Source organism: Helianthus annuus, chromosome 11 (assembly GCF_002127325.2).
Source record: "Helianthus annuus cultivar XRQ/B chromosome 11, HanXRQr2.0-SUNRISE, whole genome shotgun sequence".
NCBI classification, from domain to species: Eukaryota; Viridiplantae; Streptophyta; class Magnoliopsida; order Asterales; family Asteraceae; genus Helianthus; species Helianthus annuus.
In genome coordinates this window covers 102478318-102492031 of record NC_035443.2, presented here as the reverse complement: position 1 = coordinate 102492031, position 13714 = coordinate 102478318, and the positions used below count along the sequence as shown (strand labels likewise).

Genomic DNA, 13714 nt, shown 5'->3' with positions numbered 1-13714 from the left:
TTCGACAAAACAGAGGAGTGTTTCGCCATCTACACTTCGACGAAACGAGGTGTTTCGCCGAAGCCCAGTGGGGGCCCAGTACATTACGCGTATATTTAATATGTATTGCTGTTTCATTCGTCACACTTTTAGCCGAATCGAAACCCTAGAATCCCCTCCACTTTCCTGCGGCAGCCATCACCTCTCATTATTATCTCTTTAGGAAATTCTTGTGTTCATCTTAACCGGTTAGTCACATTTATCGATTCGATCTACTTGTTGCTTTATGTGTGAATAGATATCGTAATGAAATAATGACTTCTGAATGATTTTGATTACAATTAATGTTTAGTGATTAGGGTTTTTACTATTCTTGTGCAAATCGGTTATTTAAGGACTATGTGTTTGTATCTCATGAGATTGCATTCGTTCACGTTGCAGCCGACATGATTGTTGATATGATACTTGTGTTGAATAGGTCTTATCATTGAAATACATACGGATTGCAATCTAGATTGCATAAGGTTGTTTTATGTATTAGGGTACATGCTAGATGTTATGTGCCATGATGATTGTTATGATAAATGGTATTGATGATTGCTGTATGATTGTATGTTTGCTGTGTGATGATGATCGACGGTTAGGGTTTCTGGGTAAAATCATCAGTTACGCGACGTAACTGACTTAATGGACAAAACTGGTATGCCGACAAAACTGATGATGACGTAACAGCTGCTTGTCGATGAAACACATGTCGACGAATCCGGAGTGTTTCGTCGATGGGGCTTACGACGAAACAGGGGAGTTTCGCCGGGGGTAATCATGACGAAACCCGGGGGTTTCGCCGAAGGGGTTCACGACGAAACAAGTGTGTTTCGTCAAGTTATCAGTCAAGCACAGTAACTCGGTTAATTCTGTTAATAGTTAACTAGGTTAGTGAGGACTATGTTAACTGTTAAGGGTAGTACAAGTAACTTTTAATTGTAAAGCATGGTTACATGAGCTTGTATAACTGATAAATGCTATCTGTTAGTTGTTACTTGCATGTACGTGATGATCTTGACTGTTAGTCGGACCTTGTGAATGTCAACTGATTGTGTGTATGTGCAAACTATAGGATCGGATTGAATTATTTGTGAGCGAGTAATAATCTTAGTGAGCAAAACGAGGTGAGTTCACACTTTCAACAAGGCATGGGATTCCAAGGGTTGGGAATGGGTTAATAAACTAAAACGGAAATCTACATATTCTCCTTGGGTAGGATATGTACGGCCATCCTACTTGGGTAGGATGCCACTATAAATCCTGCGTGTTCTTCTTGGGTAGAACTACGTACATTCGTCCTCCTTGGGTAGGACAACAACCTTAAACTTAGTAGACAAAACTCTATCATGAAGTCCCTCCTCTTTATATCGACTTAATCGCCGAGGCCGATGGCGAGCGGGTCATTAATTAAAGCGCTATTAGGTTTAACAAACCTCACACCGTGTCGTTCGAACGGGCGTGTACTAATGGACTATGGCAAACTGTCAGTGATGATAGACACTGATGCAGGGCACAACTTATATTTCGTTAGTAGTCGATATGGTATGGTCTAGTGGTTCACAGGAAAAGCCCCCCCACAGATTATGGTCATGGTTTGGGAAACAAAAGGACTATTTAACTCGTGGTTTACGAAACAACTTATGATTTCAAAACAAACTGGTAAAACTGAACAACCAACTGTGAACTCGCTAAACTTTGTTGTTGACTCGTTGTTACATGTCTTGCAGGTCGTTAGGTACCTTTAGAGCTTGCACGAGGAGGCGTGGATGTTGTGGGACATGGATAGTCTTATGCCATGTTAAACATTTATTACATTTTGAACTTATACTTTGGTTTTAAATATTATGCTTCCGCTTACAACTCAAACAATGTTTTGTTTGGACACCACTTATATTGTGTTGGGTTTTATAATTATTTACATGCTATGTTCAATATGATTGGTGGATTGATCCTGGTCAGTCACGCCTCCAAGCGGTGATACTCCACATGTGGATTTTTGGGGGTGTGACACTGTCAGCCAGAAGAGCAGAAGCAAACAAATAACATGCCGTTTGGAGGACATATTCCCTACGTAGATCTATTATAAAAAGATGGCCCGGAAAGTCTCATCGTCAAGTTTTGTTAGTGTGACCGAGATCCCCTCACTGGAAAAATGAAAGAGTAGGTCCCAAGTCGATGATTCATTCAAAGATATAGCCTGTGTGTCGCGAGTAGGTCTTTTTGTTGGAGATTCAGCTACAATAGAGAAAAGAATTAGCTCAAGTTCACAGCCGAAAGAATCACAAGAAGAAGAACAAAATGCATATTCTATCTACCATAGAGAAAAGGATATAGAAAAGGAACTAAAGCCCTAGAAACGTCTAATGCGTATGCTTTTGCCTAAGCTTCTCAGACTCTCTTTGAGCTTCTTGGCTCCCCTGCTTATTTTCTTTCTTATATAAGATAAGCATGTTGATCTACAATGCTGCTTTGAACGAGGAGATGGAGATGCATCCTCGAGAACTAATATTGGACCGGGAATCAAAATGGGAAAAAAATAAAGTCTAAGCGCATATGGCACGAAAAGGAAATCCGATCTCGGTAAGAAACTATTTTTTTTTGGGTAAAGGGTTACCCAGGTGACTCTATTAAAACAAACCGCAAATAAGTACAAGTAGTGAGGATGAGTTCCACACTAGTTCATATACAGGACATGCCCCATATATGCAAACCAAGAAAAAACAAATGTATCAATGACACCACATAACCTAGTCTACTTTACACCAAAACAAAAAGCTCTCAACCTCCATCATCAAAGACGAAATAGTCACAAGCCATCCGTCCCTTAACACGAAACATAAAGCGTCTATCCATTCCGAAGTCATAAAATCATTCGTTTCATTATAGACTTCAACAACCTCCTCCTCATCCGAATCCTGCTTGTCACTAGCCTGCGTAGCCTTCTTCTCAACTCGACCCACAGTGATACCTCCCTGATCACCATCATCGTCCTTAAGGACATCAAATGGGTTTGACGTTGAAACCTGGTTCGAACTCCTCAAGGACCTCGGTAAGAAACTATCAATCTATTTTTATTGATATCTTAATATATCTCGTTTTGATTCCTCTTTCGTTGACCCTCATAAAGCTGGGGATACCGATTATGGATTTTTGTGACTCCGGGGATGATTCTAAGATTGAAGGGGGCGAGGCTGAAGCTTCCTCTTCGGCACCACTCCAGCAGGGGGAAGCTTCATCTCATACCAACCCTACAGGTTCACCATCTTTATCTGAATAATTTCCTATTCTTAGGATGGCATCTCCTGAACTAAAAGAGATGGAAGAACAATGGAGAGACGAAGAAGATGAAAGATCATCTTCTGCGCGCGAGATGCCGCTTCCGTCCGATGCTGGACCTTCAAATCCGGCGCCTATTTCAATTCCGATCTCTACTATTTCTCAGGATACCATATGGGACAACCTTGTTCAAAAGAATTTTAGCTTGGAAGCATCCCTCCGTAATCGAGTTTTGCGCTTAAAACATAGTCCCTTTCTTCTGGGTAAGACAGTGGATCAGTATTGGTCTGACATAAAACTAGAACTTGCTGAGGCTCCGTCTCAGAGGGAGTATAACCGATTAATCGAGTTTGAGAATAGGGATCTCCTGATCCGCGAACTCAAACATGAGTCATTAACCCTTTTGAATAAAATGCTAATAGAGTATCCCACATTACGGGAAAAGGCCCCCTACAATCCTGAGGAATGCCTCATAGACTTCTTGAACGAGAAGGAAGAGCTGACCCCGGAATGGGATCCCGTAAAAAAGGACGAGCAAAATATATCATTATTGAAGGATATTCTAAAAGATTGTAAGATACATGGCCTTGAATCCTAGTATATAAAAGAAATTCTGGATGCACGCCTACCTTAGGAAGTATAAAGGATTATGCCGGAAGAAAGAGTCTGAGGGTGGGTTGGACGACATACATCTTGGTACAGAATTCACTGAGATTAACTTTAGATATCGCGTTTCCGGTATCACATTTACTTTTTGATATCCCGCTACTTCTGGTACAGCCTTTCCTGAAACAACCAAAACTGATTAAGAAACAACAGTCGAAAGAGGCCTTCTTCTACTTATTTATGGAGTGTTGCTTAGTTTGGCTAAGCCTTATATCCCGTACATGGCCTTGTGATACTATACTTCCTTTCGAGTGCAACAACCTCCTCTCCATCCCTTACTGCTTATGTTCTCTCTTTACCTTTACTTACTGGTGGGGCACCTACGAATCTAGTAGGAAGGCTCGACTCAACATAGACAGATAATAAATAAAAATAGCTTTCTCTCCACCATTCCTTCATGAAAGGACTAACCCCCCTATCCAACATACTCCATTGCATAATGAAGGTTTAGGTCTAAGGACAGCTAATGAAAGTATTCAACGAAAAGATGTTCGCTTCAAGGGACAGGCCTTTATAAAATAAAAGGACCAAGACGAGAGAGTCCCTTGGGCAAGCAACCGCACAGCATCCATCCTTACCGTGGCACCATAACGCTAAAAGATTGACACTAGTCCGATTTGAGACTTAGGCTTATGCGCCCTTTTTTTTGGGGTAAAGGGTTACCCCGGTGATTCTATTAAAATGCAACCACAATTAAGTACAAGTAGTGAGGATGTGTTCCACACTAGTTCATATACAGGACATGCCCCATATATGTATATCAAACAAAAAAACCTATGACACCCCATAACCTAGTCTACTATACATCATGACAAGATATCTAGTAGACAAAACAATGTAAACCACAAAACATAATTCTCAACCACCATCATCAAAGATAAAGTTGCCACAAATCAGCAACCCCTTCAAGCGAAAAGAAGACAGCCTATCCATTAGAGAATTTGGTAGAAGAGGTGCTTGCCCCTGCTTTCGAAGAAAAAGGATGAGTACCCGATGTCATAAATTCACTAGTTTCATTGTAGACTTCAACGACCTCCTCCTCATCTGATTCCTGCCTGTCACTCGACGGTTTCTCCTTCTTCTCCACTCAACCCACAGTGGTACCTCCTTGGTTACCGTCGTCGTCTTTAAGAATATCAAAAAGGTTCGATGTTGAGACCTGATTAATAGTCGGATTTCTCAGAGACGATTTTGGTTCAGGTTTGACAACAGGACGATAGACTAACTTTGGCTTTTGATTTTTCATATGAAGCCCTTGATTATTAGCTTTCTTTTTTTGGCACCCACGTCCTGAAATTCATCATTATTCCTCTTCTCAGTTTCCCCAATCGAACTTACCTGAGGGTTCTTAGGACACGAGCTGTCTTCATGACCGAAAACACAGCAAGATGAACACCTTAAAGGCTCCCAATCATACTCAATCTTAACCTCCACCATTGAATGCCATTACCATCCAGAGATGGGATTGCAACAGTTACACTCTTCTTTAAATCAACCCCTGCCTGAACCTCAATAAGTGCTCTAGCATAGCTGTTTCTTCCCCAAGATTCCGCACACATTGTGATGGCAGTATACGAGTCCAACATCTTAGGCACCCCAATCTTAGATGCGAGTAAACTAAGCCCATCCTCAGTAAATGCCGCTAAAGGCACATCATGCATCTTGACCCAAACTGGAATAGATTTTAGATCCTCTTTTTCCAACTTGATAGAAGCAGACCATTGTTTCAAAATTATTGGAACATTTCTTATCATCCACGGTCCATCCTCTACCATTTGGTCCATCCCTCTTTTAATTTTGAACTTGAAGAAAAAGAACCGCGCGCATTCATCATAATTCTTGACAAACCATATTTAACCCAATTGTTCTTCGCATAAAAATCCACCACGGGAAATGCTAGTCGTTTACCCAAAAAGTACCCATACAAAGTGTTCGCATACCTGTCAGTAACTTGTTTAACTGAAGATAATGGAATAACAACGTCAGCTCCGTCAACTACCTCACTCGATTCCATCACCCTGAAATTCACCTTCACAGTCTCTTTATTATCCTTCACTACATTAGCAAAAGATACCCGTCTCGCAGAACCCGAACCTGTTGGTTTCCCTTTATCAGCCGCACAAGATGTTCCATTGAATTCTGATGTTGGCGCATACCCCGTGGTAGTATGAACAATCCCTGCACTCTCCGAATCTGAACACAGCTTCTCCACAGAAATTGGAACGGAAACTTTTGACAGTTCATCAATTAAATTAAACTTACGATGTTCAGATTGAGACTGAATTGTACCCCGTCGAGGAAGCCATGTGGTACCTTCAACATCCATAACTCGGTTGTCTAAACCTTCAAACGAAAAAGAAGATCTGCTGCCGTCATAATGTTGAAAGACCTCATGTGTGTTATGCTCATCCATACGAAACAAAAACAACTCTCTCCAATAAACACGAACTCAGCTGATGCACCAAGAAACCCGAACACCAATAAACAACTAACAAAACCGAAAATAAAACCCTAATCTAGCAGCGCCCTATCCCATGAAACTTGCAAATCAGATAGTGATAACTATCGAATCCGAACAAAACACAGAAAAAATGAGGCGGCGATAATTCTTTGAACAAAACCCTAATTTCACACAAACCCTGCGATGAACAGAATCAGTACTAGAGCAAGAGCTGATGACCAACCTGTTAATCGAAAGAATACGATGACATTTAGGGTTTCAGGATGTTGAAATCGCCTGCGCTAGAGAGAGAGCATTAGGGTTTTATCCATATGGGATGTTCTCTATACCAAAGCATAGGCTTGTGTGCCCTTAAAGGAGTACCGATAGAGTTGGCTTAATTAAGGGAAAGCAGACTCGCCTGCCACAACCCAGTTAACTATTGGAATCAGGAGCTTCCGATCCCATCCCTTCAATCACCATTATTCGATCCGAACTGGAACTGACCTGGAACCGAACTACCACACTACGTCCTGCTGCTGCTTCCCTGGTCTGACTGGAACTATTACTAAATGAGATTTATGGGCCACGTTGATGGTACCAGCTTGAGTGAAGGAAGTTGCAGTAGAAATAAGAAGGCATCGTTGCCCAACCAATCAGATCAGTCACCGGGGAAAAACGTGGCAAGTCCTGATCTAAAGATGTTGCTTGGAGAAGGTTGCAAAAAGCAAAGCGAGGGTCTGAAGGAGGCAAGATGGACGAAGTGGAAGTTACCGTAGCCCCTAAAACTAGTTGGAAGAAGAATCTGCCCATCTTTTTTCTTGATGAATCGAGGGGAACCTGATAGAAAATATGGCACGAAGACTACCCGAAAGGGGGTCTCATCTCTCACTGCAGCACTTGCCACCTACCCCTGAAATGGTCGAGAAAGTAGATCTAGTGAACGAACCAGCTTGAGTGAAGGTTATTATTCCAGTACCAAGTTCATATTCTAATTTCAGGATCCATAAACGAGACTGAAAGTCGAAGTGGACTACAACTCGATCTCGTGATTGCTCGGGTCTTGTAACATCCTGTTGCTGCCTATTTAACTAAGGCTCTCTCTTGACCGTCTTGGCATTGGGGAGTGAAGCGATCGATCTTGTTTGACTGAGGTGCTCACTGGGTCTTTCAGATTGGTAGCTTCTTTCCCGTCTTGGTCCGTGTCGAAGAGAAAGAGCGGGGTTTCGCTGATAGATGGGGAGAGATTGGCCAAGCTCCGCACCAGGATATCAAAAACTGTAGAATGCCACACCAGTGCAAGAGCAGGAAAGAGATGATCAGTAGTTTTGGTGTCCGTTAACTGAGCACATTATACATCTTAAGCTTTTCTATCCTTCTAGCCCAAGTGAGGCTCATTTCCTTTTTCTCAGTAGTGAATGGATTCATTTATGGAGGTTCTTTTTCGTCTGTTTCTGGGGTCATTTTCTTGACTGTCTTAGTTTCGATAGAGATAGCACTCTTCTGTTTATTTCTTTCATTAGAGGAGACTCTGAGAGTGACTTTACGCCTCTTCTTATGAATTCGATCATAAACCCATATATTGACTGGATCCATTTCATATAATCTTGAACTGTTGTAAAGTAATCAGATTGATAGATCACTGGGCGACCCCCTGCTGATGCCAACCAGCTGATACTACTCTTGATCAAACGGATCAAACATACCAGGCCTCTAGCAGGCGACTTTTCTTCTTTCATGGATCCTTGATTCTTTCGAGCTGTGGGTGTATAACAGTCTGTAATCAAGATTTGATTTATTAAACTCTTGTAACGAACTCGTTAGCACTTTCTGTTTGGATTTTTTCTTGGGTTTATCTTGTTTCTTCTTCGCCGGCTCTAATCGTAAAGTCTGATATGATTAGATAGCGTATTGGGTCTTTCGGTCATACTGGTAAGGCAGTAACCTTGATTGATCGGGTGCTCTATTTGATTTCGTGAGGATTTTAGGGTTAGGGTTTTGCTAGATTTAGGGTTTTCTTCATAGGGTTTCTCATTGGACCTGGTTCTTGGTTTCTGCTTGTTTTACGTTGATTTTATTGCATGGTTCGATTTCTGAGGTGATAATGGAGAGAGTTGCAGATGCTGGTGGGGAGAATTACCCCAAAACTGATAATCTACAACACATAAGGGTGGAGACGCTGAATGAAGATGTCGAAACCACTCCTGGAACAGCTCCAGTACGTGGCATCGGTCTAAGGGTTACGAATATTGAAGGCAATACGCTATTGCCGAGGAGAGGTTTATATTCGACGAATAATTCTTCGGTTATTGATGGGTTGTTTGCGATTTCAAAACCTGTCGGATTGGAACATAATGGAGGGGAACCGGATACCGTAGCTCAACATATCCATGTTAATGAGACTCCGTTTCAGGAAGGAGTTAATGAGGATCAGTTGAGTAAGATTGCGGATAAACCTGTCCCTAGTGATCTTTTCAAACCAGGAACTATGACATTTGCTGAAAACCTCAAAGGAGGACATAAGACTAACAAGGTTAATTTTCGTTTCTTGAAAACAATAATCAGCATGGAGGTGCTGATGTCACAATCCCGGTCGAATCAGTTAAAAAGGTTCAAGAAAAATGCAGTAACGTCTTATTTGGCTATTTCCTGGGTAAGAGACTAGCGTTCCCAGTAGTTGAGTACTTTGTAAAGAACCGTTGGGTTAAGTATGGATTGCAAAAGAGTATGATGAATGCCAAGGGATTTTTCTTTTTCAAGTTTGATTCAAAACAGGGTTTGGACCAGGTTCTTCAAGATGGACCGTGGCTTATACGTAACATTCCCATATTTCTGAAACCATGGTCTTCTAAGATGGAAATTAAGAAAGAAGAATTGAAAAAGGTTCCGGTTTGGGTAAAAATGCATGATGTCCCTTTGGTTGCGTATATGGAAGATGGGTTGAGTCTGATCGCTTCAAAGATAGGAACTCCGAAGCTACTGGATAACGAAACATCGAATATGTGTTTGGAGTCGTGGGGCCGGAGCAGCTATGCTCGAGCGGTGATCGAGTTGGATGCTACAAAAGAATTAGAGGAAACAATTTCTGTTGCTATCCCTAATGTTGAAGATGGCGGCTTCTTACTAAGTTCGGTTAAAGTGGAGTATGAATGGTCTCCCCCTAGATGCCCTACTTGTTGTATTTTTGGTCATACAAAGGATACTTGCCCTAAGGAGGTTAAGCTGGATATTAATGAAAAACACAAAGGGAAGGAACAGGTTGATGGTGAGGGTTATATGGAGGTTAACAAGAAGAAAATGGCTAAAAAAGGAGTGGTTCTCAAGGATAAGCAGAAGTTTGAATATAGGCCTATTAAGAAGCAAGGCAACTTGGTTATTAAAGAGCCGAGTACTCGGCCTAGCATTTCTAGCTCAGCTCCTACTCGAGATAACCATACATACACGAAGAATGATGCTTCTGCTTCTATGCATAGTATTAAGCTGGGAATTTTTTTGGATGCCTTGGTTCAAGTAGTATGACGAAAGATGATGAAAACTCGGATTATGTTGAGGTAATAGAGAATAATGAGACTTCAAAGTTTATGCAAGCAGGTAATGATAAATCAGGGGCAAGCACTCCTGCTGATAATGTTATCAATGGATAGTATTGCCTGCTGGAATATAAGGGGGTTGAACCATCCCCTGAAACAAACGGAGGTTCGGAATGTTATTATTATTGATAATAAAATTCAGGTGTGTGCTATTTTGGAATCGCATGTTAATGTATCGAATCTTGTGGGTGTTTGTAAAAGGATATGTCGTTCTTGGAGATGGTCTTCGAATGGAAACATTTGTTCTAAAGGCACTCGTATTCTCTTGGGGTGGAATGCTGACTATGTGGATGTTATGGTCATATCGATCACTCCTCAACTCACACATGCTCAACTTGTTTTCAAGCATGTTAATAAAGCCTTGCTGTGTTCTTTTGTGTATGCGGACAATAATTACATGGAAAGACGAAAATTATGGGATAGTTTATGTTTGCACAAACAGTTTGTCAAGGATAAGCCGTGGGTGATTATGGGCGATTTTAACTCCTCTTTGTTTCTTGAGGATATGGCTACGGGGACTTCAAAAATAACTACAGGAATGCGAGATTTCAAGGAGTGTGTTGAGAGCCTTGAAGTGTTTGATGTGAATAGCTCGGGTATGCACTATACTTGGACTCAAAAACCGAAGAAGGGAGTTGGTATTCTGAAAAAGATTGATCGTGTTTTGGCTAACGTGTTACGGATGAGTTTCCAAGTGCGTGTGCGGTTTTTCATCCTTATCGGATCTCGGATCACACACCATGTCTTCTTAAAATGCCAGGCACTCAAATTAGTAAACCAAAACCTTTTAAATTTCCTAATTTTATTGTGTATAAGCAGGAATTTGGAGAGATTGTTAAGGCGGAATGGTTGAAGCACATTGATGGGGTTCCTATGTTTAAAGTGGTCAAAAAGCTGCGAGCTCTTAAACATCCCTTTCGTAGTTTCCTTTTCAAACAGGGAAATCTGCACAACAAAGTTAAATACTTACGCGATGGTTTAGATGAAATTCAAAGAAACATTGATAAATACCCGACTGAGGAGGAGTTGAGACAAAGAGAATCGGCCCTATTGGCATCCTATCAAGAAGCGTTACTTGATGAAGAACGCTTTTTGAAACAAAAGTCAAAGGTGGATTGGTTGAAGGCGGGCGATGCTAATTCAGCTTATTTCCATAACTCGCTTAAATGCAGAAATCACCGTAGCCGTATTGATATTATTAAAGATGTTGACGGAAACCTTTATGAAGGTAAGGAGGTTCCGGATGCGTTTGTCAACCACTTTAATGCTTTTCTTGGTCAAAAAGGTGATACCACTCGTATGCCTACCCCGGATCTTTTTCCGAATGTGCTTGACATTCACGCGGCTGAGCATATGATCCGAGATGTTACGAATGAAGAAATTAAATCAGCTATGTTCTCTATTGATGATAACAAAGCTCCGGGGCCGGATGGGTACTCTTCGGCTTTTTTCAAGAAGGCTTGGCCGATCGTTGGAAATGATGTTAGTGTTGCCATAAAAGATTTTTTCACTTCAAAGCGAATGTTAAGGGAGGTAAATCATACAATCATTGCTCTTATTCCTAAGGTGACTACTCCCTCTAAAGTCACAGATTACCGTCCTATTTCTTGTTGCAATGTCATTTATAAGTGTATTACTAAAATTATTTCAACAAGAATTTTAGAAGGTCTTGACAAGGTGGTGAGTTTGAATCAATCAGCTTTTGTGCCAGGAAGAAGAATTTCTGATAATATCCTCCTAGTGCAAGAACTTATGCATAATTATCATAGAAATATCAGGTCTCCTAGATGTGCTTTCAAGATAGATATTCAAAAGGCTTACGATACGGTGGACTGGGATTTTCTTGGTAATATTCTGAAGGGGTACGGTTTTCATCAAGTTATGATTGATTGGATCATGAACTGCATTACTTCCTCTTCGTTTTCAGTGAGTGTGAATGGTAATATTTTTGGTTATTTCAAGGGTAAGCGGGGTCTTAGACAAGGTGACCCTATGTCTCCTTATTTATTTACTTTGGTTATGGAAGTCCTAACATCCATGCTTCAACTTGCAACGTCTATTGAATATGCGTTCAGATTTCATAAAAGATGTGAAAAGCAAAGGATTGTTAATTTGTGTTTCGCAGATGATCTTTTTATTTTTTCTAGAGGCGAGGTTCATTTTGTGAAGATTATTATGGATACTTTGAATACGTTCAAAGACATGTCTGGGCTGGTTCCGAGTCTTCCGAAAAGTACGGCCTTTTTCTGCAATGTTCCTAATTTGGTTAAGGGTAATATTCTGTCTGTTATGCCGTTTGAAGAAGGTTCTCTTCCAATAAGGTATCTTGGTGTTCCTTTGATTTCTTCTAGACTAGTATATTCTGATTGCAAGGTGCTGGTGGATAAAATGGAGTGTAGAATTACGGATTGGAAAACTAAATTTCTATCTTTTGCGGGTAGACTTCAACTGGTTATTTCAGTTCTGTCGGCTTTCTATATTTATTGGGCGTCGGTGTTCATTTTGCCAGCTAGTATTGTTAAACAAGTTGAGCAAAAGCTAAGGAGCTTCTTATGGTGTCAAGGTCGTATGATTAAAGGCAAAGCTAAAGTGTCTTGGAAAACTGTTTGCTTACCAAAGAAGGAAGGTGGGTTGGGGATTAGGAGAGTGGCTGATGTGAACAAAGCTTTAATGGCGTTTCATGTCTACAGCATTCTCTCTCGAAGGAATTCTATTTGGGTCGAATGGGTTTATTCGTACCACTTGCAAAACAGAAGTTTTTGGGACATTCCTAACCAACAAAACATTTGTTGGAGCTGGAGGAAACTACTCCAGTTGAGGCCGATGGTACGAAGTTTCTTTGTATCAGAAATAGGTAATCGGGAACGCACGTTCTTATGGTTTGATAATTGGAGCGTTCATTGTCCTTTAAGCTCGTTCATTACTCCAAGACAAATAACACACGAGGGGTTGTCGATTTACTCTAAAGTGGCTGATGTGGTTCAGGAGAATACATGGGTTTGGCCTGAGGCTTGGAGGGATATGTTTCCTATCCTTTTTCAGCTTCCTCCGATTTCTATTACTCCTCATAAAATGGATACTATTTTATGCAAAAAAGATGGTAATGTAACAGAACCCTTTTCGACTACTTTGGCGTGGGATTCTCTAAGGCAACCAGGCCAAATGGTTAGCTGGTACAATATGGTATGGTCTTCTTTTAATATTCCGAGACATGCGTTTTGTTGTTGGTTGATATGTAGGAGAAAGCTTGCAACTCAAGATCGGATCAAGTTATGGAATAATGCGTCGGGTAACATGAATATGATGTGTTGTCTCCTTTGCAATAGAGACTTGGAAACTCATGAACATTTATTCTTCGAATGCCCCTATTCAAATCAGATTTGGTGTTCTATCCGACAGAAAATTGATATGGTTCAAATCGATGGAAAATGGGAGGATGTGGTCACATGGATTACTCCTAACGCGAACTCAAAGCTCCTCATATGGGTCATCCGCAAGCTTGTGGTGGCTGCTATGGCTTACTTCGTATGGCAGGAAAGGAACTCGAGGTTTTTTAACAACCAATTGAGGCCTCCAGAGAAATTAGAAGATATGATAGTCGAGACAGTCCGTCTAAAGCTTCACTCTTTCAAATTCAAGAAGAATGATAGAGTTGCCAGTTTGTTGAAGACATGGAGGGTATCATCTTCGGATGAGGTTGACAGAACCTAAATATATG

At 41.0% G+C, this 13714-nt stretch overlaps 1 protein-coding gene across 1 annotated transcript; it reads left to right on the top strand.

Moving 5' to 3' along the window:
- Nucleotides 1-3316: 3316 nt before the first annotated feature.
- On the top strand, nucleotides 3317-3898 carry LOC110888169 (uncharacterized mitochondrial protein AtMg01280-like). The gene has a single exon (XM_022135708.1). It carries the CDS (start codon nucleotides 3317-3319, stop codon nucleotides 3896-3898), a length of 582 nt encoding a protein of 193 aa, XP_021991400.1.
- Nucleotides 3899-13714: the final 9816 nt, after the last annotated feature.

What these genes read in the sequence shown, in the direction of transcription:
- LOC110888169 (XM_022135708.1), top strand. Translation starts at nt 3,317, where the DNA reads ATGGCATCTCCTGAACTAAAAGAGATGGAAGAACAATGGAGAGACGAA.